At 32.0% G+C, this 12,472-nt stretch overlaps 1 protein-coding gene across 2 annotated transcripts in view; it reads left to right on the plus strand.

Annotated features, from left to right (window-relative positions):
* The window catches only part of LOC659034 (CAP-Gly domain-containing linker protein 1), a 69,119-nt gene that overhangs the window by 55,121 nt on the left and 1,526 nt on the right, over positions 1 to 12,472 (plus strand). For both annotated transcript variants that reach the window (XM_008199614.3, XM_064355232.1), the window contains exons 7-9: positions 7,963 to 8,099; positions 8,838 to 9,045; positions 9,096 to 9,547. In XM_008199614.3, coding sequence (XP_008197836.2) covers positions 7,963 to 8,099; positions 8,838 to 9,045; positions 9,096 to 9,547 — 797 coding nt within the window. The remainder of the gene's footprint in view (positions 1 to 7,962; positions 8,100 to 8,837; positions 9,046 to 9,095; positions 9,548 to 12,472) is intronic.

Raw genomic sequence — 12,472 nt, forward strand, 5'->3', positions numbered from 1 at the left:
GTTCCTGCAGTTCCGCTGCAGGAAGGCGCATTTCGCACGCCGAACGGTGAGAATTAGCGGTATATGGAAGTGCGGCTAAACGAGCCGAAGATAATGCAAAACCGTCCTGGATTCGAGCAGTTTGAGTGGTTTTTTGCATAGTCGGATGTAATGTACGTTGATGACACAGGTGAGTGTCTCTTCGCCGGCCTTGTGCTTTTTCGTGACGACACTCAGACACCGATCTTTATCGCGAATTCCGCGCGTTCATTGTGTGTTTTAAAGAATCGTGACAATATTTAACACCCACCTCGCGTTACACAACATCATTATTTATGTCTCTCTTCTCCTAATTGATTTATTATCATTACCGCTGATAATTACTAGAGTTCCTTTATTGGGAGAGTTGGGACACTGAACGTCAAACCGAGCCAATTTTGTATTATGTGGATAAGGTATATATTTATATCCTTTTTTAATAAGATTTTTGTTAGCAACTTATGTCAAGTTTATGTCGAAAATAATTTCAAGGTTATGATTTTTGTCAAATGCATAAAATGACATAATTTTACGTCAAATTTAATCAGGGACGTAGGAATCGTAGGAATTTTGGGATTACTATTTAAAAAAAGAAAATAATTGATAACCTACAAATATTAATGTTCACATTTCTGAAATTTTTCGATATTTATTTTAATATTAAATACATAACTTAAAACATACTTCAATGCTAAAAATGCTTTTCTTTCAGTCACAATTTTTATTTAAACATCCGTCCTAAAAATTGGTCATCAAGAACCCTTAATATTTCCCGTCGTCTTTTTAAATTTCCCAAAAAATAATATTAAAGATCTTCTCGTGTAAAAAACGTAACAAAATCGTGAATTCCAATAACTTTATAATTTGAAACAAAATCTAAAGTTCACGTAGATGCTAAAGGCGGCCAAGCAGCGACAGGTTCAACTTTCCTAAAAATTAGACCCAATTTTGGGTTCAAGTACCTACGTATTTTGTAAATGCGTAGACAAATTCCCAAAATCTCATAGATTTTGTATATAATATTATTTAGACAATCCACTTTTCCAAATGCTTGTTAATAATAAACGTAAAACTTGGCAGAAAAGGTTCAATTTCTCTCTCTTCCATCGATGATTACCATTTCTTAAAGTTAAGGGAAAAATTTTTATAATGAAGAGTTTAGACGCAAAATAATTGTAATTACAAAGAAATCTCTTTTAAAATTTGGAGTTCATATAGAAAAAACAGTGAATTGACGACGACTGCCAGTCTAAACTATTTCTAAACGCAGTTAGTTGACGATAAAGGGAAACATTTTTTGTCAAATTTATTTAACTTTTCGCCAAATTTGAAGTGTAACACCACTGATTTCTATTCCAATTTGTTTTTTTACACATTCCAACTGACGTATATGAAACAAAATTTCGAAAATTGCCATTCAGTGTCCCATCTCTCCCAATATAGGAACTTTAGTTTTCACAAAAGAAAGACGGAAAACACTGAAAATTATAAATAAAAATTTTGAAAAATGTTATATAGAAAAGTTGTTGTATTTTATGAGTTTTATTTCGTGTTAAAATTAACACACGTATTTCTGATATACCCTGTATACTTCTATCTTATTTATTTTATTCCAAATATTAAAAAAATTGTTAGTAACTTATGTCAGAGGTGGTCAGAGGTATAATTTTTGTCAGATGCATAAAATGACATAATTTTACATCAAATTTAACCAGGGACGTAGGAAACGAAGGAATTTTGGGATTACTTTTTAAAAAAAGAAAATAATTGAATTTCTACAAATGTAATGTTCACATTTCTGAAATTTTTCGATATTTATTTCAATATTAAATATATAACTTAAAACATACTTTAATGCTAAAAATGCTTTTCTTTCAGTCACAATTTTTAGTTAAACATCTCGTCCTAAAAATTGCTCATCAAGAACCCTTCACATTTCCCGTCGTCTTTTTAAATTTCCCAAAAATTAATATTAAAGGTCTTCTCGTGTGAAAAACGTAACAAAATCGTGAATTCCAATAACTTTATAATTGGAAACAGAATCTAAAGTTCACGTAGAAGCTAAAGGCGGCCAAGCAGCGACTGGTTCAATTTTCCCAAAAATTAGACCCAATTTTGGGTTCAAGTACCTACGTATTTTGTAAATGCGTAGACAAATTCTCAAAATCTCATACATTTTGTACATAACATTATCTAGACAATCCACTTTTTCAAATGCTTGTTAACAATAAACGTAAAACTTGGCAGGAAAGGTTTAATTTCTCTCTCTTTCATCGATGATTACCATTTCTTAAAGTTAAGGGAAAAATGTTTATGATGAAGTGTTTAGACGTAAAATTCTTGTACTTGCAAACAAATCTCTTTTAAAATTTGGAGTTCATATCAAGAAAAATAGTGAATTGACGACGACTGCCAGTCTAAACCATTTCTAAGCGCAGTTAGTCTAAAAAAAATGGAAACATTTTTTGACAAATTTATTTGACTTTTCGTCAAATTTTAAGTGTAACACCACTGATTTCTATTCCAATTTGTTTTTTTACACATTCCAGCGGACGTATATGAAACCAAATTTCGAAAATTGCCATTCAGTGTCTCAACCCTCCCAATATAGGAACTTTAGTTTTCCCAAAAGAATGACGGAAAACACTGAAAATTATAAATAAAAATTTTGAAAAATGTTATATAGAAAAGTTGTATTTTATGAGTTTTATTCCGTGATAAAATTAACACACGTATTTCTGATATACCCTGTATATTTCTATCTTATTTATTTTATTCCAAATATTAAAAAATTTGTTAGTAATTTATGTCAGAGGTGGTCAGAGGTATAATTTTTGTCAGATGCATAAAATGACATAATTTTACGTCAAATTTAACCAGGGACGTAGGAAACGAAGGAATTTTGGGATTACTTTTTAAAAAAAGAAAATAATTGAATTTCTACAAATGTAATGTTCACATTTCTGAAATTTTTCGATATTTATTTCAATATTAAATATATAACTTAAATATACTTTAATGCTAAAAATGCTTTTCTTTCAGTCACAATTTTTAGTTAAACATCTCGTCCTAAAAATTGCTCATCAAGAACCCTTCACATTTTCCGTCGTCTTTTTAAATTTCCCAAAAATTAATATTAAAGGTCTTCTCGTGTGAAAAACGTAACAAGATCGTGAATTCCAATAACAATTAGAAAAAGAATCTAAAGTTCACGTAGATGCTAAAGGCGACCAAGCAGCGACAGTTTCAACTTTCCTAAAAATTAGACCCAATTTTGGGTCCAAGTACCTACGTATTTTGTAAATGCCTAGTCAAATTCCCAAAATTTCATAGATTTTGTACATAACATTATTTAAACAATCCACTTTTTCAAACGTTTGTTAATATTAAAAGTAAAACTTGGCAGGAAAGGTTCAATTTCTCGCTCTTTCATCGATGATTACCATTTCTTAAAGTTAAGAAAAAAATGTTTATGATGAAGAGTGTAGACGTAAAATTCTTATACTTACAAAGAAATCTCTTTTAACATTTGGAGTTCATATAAAAAAAACAATGAATTGACGACGACTGCCAGTCTAAACCATTCCTAAACGCAGTTAGTCGACGAAAAATGGAAACATTTTTTGTCAAATTTACTTAACTTTTCGCCAAATTTGAAGTGTAACACCACTGATTTCTCTCCCAATACACATACCTGTGGGCGTATATGAAACAAAATTTCGAAAATTGACATTCAATGTCCCAACTCTCCCAATATAGGAACTCTAATAATTACAGGGCGCAAGCATTTAAATTTGGCCCACTAACCCGTCTGGCCCGCGGCCAAAATCAAGTGTTTACTACACCGATCGAGAAATTGCGAATTTTACCGTGTGGTTAATGTGTGATCGCACCGATTGTTGTTTTTTGCATAAACGACACTTTGCAATTTCCTGCCGTCTCGGTTGGCTTGTGACACTTTTCGCAAAAAATTTCGAGGGATGGTGAACATCTCACGCCGGAAGTCTCGAAATTATCGTTAAATTCTGACAATTCGCTTTGAACTTGGCGACGGGAGCTTTCTATAAATACATGGATTACGTAAGGAAAAGTGAGGCTTTTATTAGCGGGAGTGACGCAGAAGCTTGATGGTTTCTCGAACGAAAGCGATATTTGGCGGAATTATTGCCTAATTTGACAATAAATTGCGATTTTACGACTGTTGGGAGATGAAAATCGACAAATAAGGCGCATTGTTGCGTCCCTCAGGAGGTGGAAGTTTTAGAAAATCGTTATTTATTAACCTATTGGTACGGCGACAGATGCGATATGGCTAATTAACTTAATGAGATATCCTGCATTTATCACACGGAGAGGAAGAGAAACCAATGAGTGTCATTTTGAAGCGAATTCGTGATATTTTCCCCAAACAACAATAATTCCTAGTTAAATAATTAATTAATTTCCGTTTTATTAGCTGACCTAAATTCGAGTGAATTTGTGTGTGTGGTGTCAATCTATTCTGACAGGTTTAAATTAGCAGAAGCTGTAAAAATACGTTTTAGTTGGCCAATTTAGAGATGTTTCTTTTATTAGAATAAATGGCTAAACAAGCACGATGATACTTCAACTGAATTTATATAATGAAGCGAATATTGGAAATTAATTTGACTTGGTTTCAATTTTTGACCCACTGGATTGTAAAAATTATTAAAAGATTATTATATTGGCTGTTTACACATACTTAGTACGGTAAAAATCAGTTTTTGGGGATCCTATTACTGCAGTTGACAATGTTGCTTATTTAAAATTAAATAACGCGTTTGTATGAGATATAACAGAAAAGTTTTAGTTTCAATACTGCCAGTGAAAAATATGAATGATGATTACAGGGAAAAACAAGGATATTAGCTGGAACTAATAACGTCATAGAATTAAAAAAAGAGAGAATTTAAACAGGATCTTTATCTGTTATGCTATGATTTATAGCAAAATATAAATATCTATTTCTGAAGTCCAAGGGATACTTTATAATTTCCTTGAAAAATAGCTTCCTTTGTAGAAGGTCCTGTGATAAAATTTAAAAAAATATAACTCAAACAGGCTTTTTATCTCTTCATATCCGTTAATCACATACCTTTTTGTCACAACTTTTTCTTAATTTGAAAGTATTTATAGCAAAAAACAAATATGTATTTCTTATACCCAAGTGATAGATAGTTTATAATTTCCCAGAAAAACATTGTCCTTTGTGGAAGGTCCTGCCATAGAATAAAACAAATGAAAATTCAAGCTGCTCTTTATCTCTTTCTATCAATTAATCACATACTGTCGTCACAACTTTTTTTTAAATTCGAAAATATTTATAGCAAAAAATAAATATGTCTTTCTTAACTAAGCCCAAGGAATAATTTATAATTTCCCTGAAAAACATTGTCCTTTGTGGAAGATCTTGCCATAGAATTAAAAAAAAATTAAAATTCAAACTGCTTTATCTGTTTCTATTAATTAATCACATACTGTTTGTCACAACTTTTTTTTAATTCGAAAATATTTATAGCAAAAATTAATATGTATTTCTTAAGCCCAAGGAATAATTTATAATTTCCCTGGAAAACAGTGTCCTTTGTGGAAGGTCCTGCCATAGAATTAAAAAAAATGAAAATGAAAACTACTCTTTATCTGTTTCTATGAATTAATCACATACTGATTGTCACTTTTTTTTAATTTAAAAGAAGGTTTAAGTTCGTGCTCTCTTTACTTTGCGGTGCTAGGACAAAGCAATAATATTTCGTCAAAATAAAAACTACCTATAAACTGCTACGATGTACAAGTTGAACTAAAAAAATTGTAAATCTGTTTTTATTCTATATGGGTCGGACTACTGTTATTGAAGTACAAGGTGTACATTACGATGGTTAATAAAAGATAAAAAAGATTACATCTTGACAATAGAAAATTGAGCTTAGTAGTAGGTAATCTTTTTTAAGTACATACATCTGGACAAGGCTAAGGTTATAATTTTTCAATTATTTCTGTTACACCATGTGTTCATTTTAAAAAATACAGTGAATTTAGATAGGAATAGAAATAGAAATAGTTTTATTGGTGTTTAAAAACAATGCGTCATAAGTACTAAAATGTACTAAAAATAAAAACTAACAAGCTATTGAAATCGCAGCGAAATATTCATCAAAGTCGTATACACAATTCTCGATTAAAAATTCTTTTAACTTATTTCTTTTAAAACCACCTAAAAATAAACTAGTAGGCAACATATTACAAAATTTAATGCAAAAGTATCTTGGTCCAGTTTCGATATTAAATTTTGTGATCAGTTTATTATCAGTACGAGTACTATAAGAAAAGTTCGGATATTTTGTTTCACATAAAACGGACAATGGTATATAATATAATATGAAGGTAAAGTTAATTTTTTTTGATTACGGAAAGTGGATCTACAGTCTGCTCGATATTCTAGATCGTTCATAATTTTAATTATTCGTCTCTGCTGTGAGAACAACCGATGGTGACAAGAAAAATGGCCCCAAATTAAAATATTATACGAAAGATAAATATTAGATTAGATACAAAAGTACCTAATAATAATTAATATTAATATTAAATTAATAATAATATTTTTTTAAGAATGTTTTTAAGTTGCCTAAATATTTAAAATCAGTGGAAAATTAACCATTAATTCGGGCATTTATTGCTCCATAGACAGATATGTGGTAGTAATAATTTTTTTATTGAAAAATATCGACAAGTGTTTTGTTAATTATTATAAATCAACGTAAGTGGAATAATCATAAATCTCAGAAATTTGCATAAAATCTGTCTGAAAACGTTAAAAATGATTATGGAACAAAACAGCAAATACGAAGTATTTCGAATACTTCAATTTTTGAATCAAACGAATCGCAAACGGTATGCAAATTGGTTTCACAATCATAAGCACAAACCATCAACAGTAATTTGACTAACGTTCCAACAATCATGCCAGTTACTTTTTGAAAGAATTTCAACAATTAATTGTATGCCCCGTTGTGTACGATTTGTTGCGAAAACGTTACATAATTTTATTCAAATTCTTGTGTTGTGTTATCCGTTCCGTCCTACAAATCCGAATGCTTCAGCTGAAAACCTATCAGTGTGTAAAATCTCGACAAGATATGATTTTTTCTTAAAATCTTCCTCCAAGTTACATAAACGCGTTTTATTTTTGCCCCAATTCCGGGCAAATGCTCCGAAAATCCAATCAAGCATCGTTTGTAAACACAGCAAATTGAGCGTGTCGAAAGTGACGACTGCCACATTTCAACCCGATCTATTTCCAAAATTCACGCACTTCCTCGTCAATAGTCCATTTCCGGTGCGCATTTGCGTATTATTCAGTGAACGTCTTGCCCCGTTTTAAATTAATATCATTATCTTGATCAGAAGAAAGTCAACGAGACGCCACCGACTACCATCGATGCATTATTTTGAGCTAATTTAGCTGAAGCGCATTGCGTTTGCTTCGTTAACTATTTAATTATATTTTTAGTAACGGTAATCGAGGAGAAAAATGAAAACGTTGTATTCGTGAGAATGTGCATTTTCTCCGACTTCGTGAGCACAATGCAATCGCAATAAACATCTCTTGATGATTATCATCAAAGAGACGGGTAACGTTTCGGCCAAAACAAACATGTCATCGTCAGGCCGTAAAAGTGACAGTTACTCGCCTTAGATTTCGCGTTTTTTGAACCAAAGTAGTGTCTTCCTGTGCGCGCGGGATATCCGCTTGTAATTATGTTATTTTGAAACATCGAAGGGTGTGATTTAAAAAGACTGAGACTGGAAAACGGAAGCGGCGCGTTTTGGCGGAAGCCGGAGTTTCCCGTTAAATTTCGAAAAGAAAATCGTTTTTTTTTTTTAATTAGGAATTAGGTAACAGTGGCTAATGGCAATTTTTTGCAGAGTGTGGAAGAGCTACTGTGAAGGGGGGCCGCACGTCGCCCGTAGTCCGGCCCCCCGTTCACACGCGGGCCCCCACGAAGCCTGTCCCCAAAGTGGCCGAAGCCCTTGCAGTCCTCGTCCAACATCTCGTGTTCAATGTAAGTCTAGTCTACGGATATCTAAAACTAAGGATACGAAACGACGTACAAATAAAACGTCCCCGTCCTCGATAGTTCCGTTAATGTCGCCAGAGGCGCAGTTGTTCCATCTAAGTTTTCAGAGCAATAATTTATAAAAATTGTTGTAATTAAATAACGGTTAGCACAAGGCAAATAAAAAAAATACAGCCAGATAGAGCATTAAATTCTCAATAATAGGAGATAAAAATAGTGGAAATATTATATCTTAAACTATATTTAAAAAATTTTGAGCGTCTTTGAACGTCTTTAAAACCTAAACCGTTGAAGATAAAGATATGGTCTCGCTGACTTTTTTAAAGAAAATTTAATTCTCTACAACTTTCTTCTGAACGGTTTTCTTGTATTTTTAACCGTATTCGCAGCGTTTTGAAAAATACGGAAAAAAACGCAAATTTTAAATTTAAATGTTTTTTTCTCATGTTTCTCATGAACATTTTAGTCCTCCGTTTTTCTCAGTCTGTTGAGAATGCAAAGCTCAACATTTCCGCATTTTTTTCCAAGTAATTGGTGAACTGGTTGAATTTCAATTAATTTAAAACGATTTGACACCGAGACGGTATAGCGCTCGAAGCGCCCTCATTTTACTCTTTACTATTTTTTTGTGTTCAAAAAATCTTACGATTTTTTATCGCGTTTCGTCTCCTAAGTTATAGTCCTCCGTAGTCTAGCCAAAAAAATAACACGTTTTGGTGAAAGGTGGAAGCGTATCAAGTCCCTGTCCTGAAGAAGCAAGTCCAAAAGCTGCGAAACGAAGCCGAAGAAATCAGGTTGACGTGTCAGCGCTTGGAGGAAACTCTAGCCGAAGAAAGGGTCGAGAAAAGTCGGCTGATCGAAGACGAGCGTGTGAAGTGTGCGAATGAAATCAGCGAATTAGTCGAGAAGCATAGAAATGAGATATTAGAACGTAAGTTGCACGAAATCGTGTTAATTCTATTCCTACTTTCTTCGTTTTAGTGAATAGCAAACAATACGAGTTAGAGTCGCGCCTTTGCGAGGAAAACGAGGCAAATAAGTCGGTTTTAGTCAAGCAGAATGAGGAAAAACTCGTCACTTTGAAGTTGGAGTTTCAGAAGTTGCAGAAAACGCATGAAGAGTCCCTGGATATCTTACGGGAAGAAAACGATGCGATTCGTGAACAGATCGACGAGAAGAATGCGCAAATTGAAGAAATCAAACACGAGAGTCGCAAACTCAAAGACGATTACGAAGCCAAAGAGATGAAGCTCAAGGAACAGCTGCAGAGTGTTAAGAGTGAGAATCATAAGTTGAAGAATGAGTTGGGCAAGGTTGAAGATAAGTTCGAGGAGAAGTTGAATGCGGTTAATGAGGAAAACGCGAGGCTGAGGGAGGAAAACGAAAGGCTGCTTAGCTTCAGTAATATCAAGGATAAGGAAACTAGTATTCAGGTAAGCGCAGCAGCAAAAGCACTGTCATGAACGAATCAACGAGCATATTTATTTAAAATACATTTACGCATTCAATGAAGTTATTATTAGATAGCTTTCCTAATAAAAATGAATGTACTCAATTTGAAAAGACATTTGTCCAAGCAAAAAGATTTTACCAGGTCCTCATCGTGCTTTAATGTTACTGAAACAAAAAATTTCTACAAAAAATGAAACGCTATATCTTTTGAAATCACATATGATTTATTAATGCATTATAATTTTTAGTTGAATAAGTTTACTTACTCGTACATTCACTATTTTTTGTCATTTTAAAATATGTAATGCAAACTCGCGGATTTCCTATAGATATTAATAATACGACTGCGAAAACACAAGCTTAAAGTTCGAGGACTGTCGTTATGCAACGAGCTTATGCGAGTTGCATATTTAAACACCCGATAACTTTAAGCGTGTTTTAAAGGAGTGAAAACCCGTTGCTATGTACGTGTTTTAAAATAGTGTTTATAATCTAGGATTCAGATATTATAGAAGAAAACTTAAAATGTTACAAACAAAAAAACTTATTTAAAACCTAAAAATTCTATCACAAAAAATGTGGTCCTAATACCTGTTTTTCACCAAATTGTAAAACATAACATCTTTTATCTGGATTAATTTAGAGTCACTTGCTTAGAAATTAATATTATTAATGAAGAACGATGTACATTTGGTTGTAAAAGTCCAAAATTCTAGCAGTTAATAGAGGAAATTCAAAAAAATAATAAGAATTTCTTTCTTTTTTTTCACTGAAAACCAAGGTAATAGTGGCGATTTGGGTTTCAAACAAGATAAAATATCATATGTGATAAGCAATAATACTAATAATTAGTAGTAAAACAATTGAATTAAAAAAAGATTTTACTTCAAAATGAAAGTGATTACAACATAAGTAAAATATTCTTTGATGAAGATATTATATAGTTATTAAAACACTAAAAGAAAGGCATAATATGGTAGATTTTCCAAAGAGTTATATAATATTCCTAGTAGATAATAAAACTTCACACTTTTGGTTAACCAATATTTCTTTAGGAACGGAAAGTTTTATTTTATCAATAAGTAATTAAATGCGACAAAGTATCAAAAAAAAATCTTTTTTTTTTGTCAAGTTTCAGCTGCTCCAGACTATGAAGACTAGACATGGCAATAATAAGACCAAAGTAATTATTCTGAGTTACCTTTTAATTCGGGGTTAAATGCACTAAACTTCCGAAAAAATTACAATAAGTGTTTTTTTTTCTCCAGACATCATAGAAGTAAGACGTGACGGAATAAGGCTACTAGCTACTTGATCGTGCAGTTGAAGTTGTTAATATGCTTAAGCAATCAAGTCCAGATGGCTGAGTTAAATAAAAAAAGATACCTACAACTAACTACCAGTGTTGATTTGCGTCTGAATTACACATTGCCACAAAATTTCCTCAAATTATGTACTTAAAACATCCGAGAAGACAACTTAAAGCACTGTCAATTTACGTCGTAACTCGCGTGCTTAATTTGGAAGGAATGGTGTGTTTTTTACTACATTTTTGAAATACTCGAGTTATTTTAACGAAGTTTTTTGTCAGCTTTCGCTATACCTATGTTTAGCCGTTTACGAGATATTTTGTATTTTTTTGAAATTTTTTAGATTTGCACCTTTTCTTCAAAAATCGCTAACTCGCCTATTTTTGGGAATCCTGAAATCCTTTTTAGCTTATTTGAAAGAGATGGCTTAGATTTTTTCTTTGGTGTTTTCAAATTTCTAAAAAAGTTAGCAAACTCCAAATTTTTATGATTAAGGGCCGGTTTATAGAAAGCTCTGTTAAAATTTAATTCGTTGTTAATAGTTGACAACGCGAATGAACCAACCAAATTGCTTCAGTTTGGTCACGTGATCAGTTAATCACACATTTAATTGCGAATTAAATTACTGACGCTTCTATAAACCGGTCCTAAAAGCCGAACATTTTAATTACAATTAAATTTTAATCGCGATTAACTTGACATTTGTCAATGCATTTTAAATGGCAATTTTATTCGAATTAGTTTAATCCTAAATTAAATCTTAATTTCGCTTTCTGTAAGCCGGCCCTTAGTGTCGGTTTACAGAAAGCTCTATTAAAATTTAATTCGTTGTTAAAAGTTAACAACGCGAATAGACCAATCAAATTGCTTCAATTTGGTCACGTGATCAGTTCATCACGCCTTTAATTGCGAATTAGATTAATGACACTTCTATAAACCGGTCCTAAGTCTCCAGAAAACCCATAACTCAAAATTTTTAAATGAAATGCCACAATTTTTATTTCATTAATAAATGGTGGAGAATTTAATTCTGCCTCGATCTGTACCAACATTCCCTATACCTATGTTTAACAGTTTTTAAGTTATACAAACTGCAGTGTCAAAGAAAACCAACGTAACTTGAAAATTATCACAGACAGGTATAAGGAAATTTTCTTCCACCTAGTGAAAAAAATTGGTATATTCCGTTTAAAAAAAAATGTACATAACTTGTATAAGTTGTCCAAAAATGACATTAAATCATAAGTGAAACATCCGTCAAAATAATAGAAAAAAGTTAAAATAACAGAATATGCAAAAACAGAAAGTACAAAAATAGAAAACACAAATTAAATCTAACTCTAGAGACTTGAAACAACTTTGCTAAAAAATGCAAAAACATTTTGTAAAGAGCTTATCAAAAGAATTATAAACAACCATTTTTGAAATATTCGATCCAGTTCAGTGGTTTTTCCAAAAACATCTTTGATTTGTTGGATTATTATTTTATACGATGATACGAGCACATTTACAAGACAAACGAAACAGCAGATCGATCGATTGTACTGTGATAGGTATTAATGAGAGTTACCTAACTGTAAACTTTTTTGTTTTAAA

The sequence above is a fragment of the Tribolium castaneum genome, chromosome 2 (assembly GCF_031307605.1).
Source record: "Tribolium castaneum strain GA2 chromosome 2, icTriCast1.1, whole genome shotgun sequence".
Classification (NCBI taxonomy): domain Eukaryota; kingdom Metazoa; phylum Arthropoda; class Insecta; order Coleoptera; family Tenebrionidae; genus Tribolium; species Tribolium castaneum.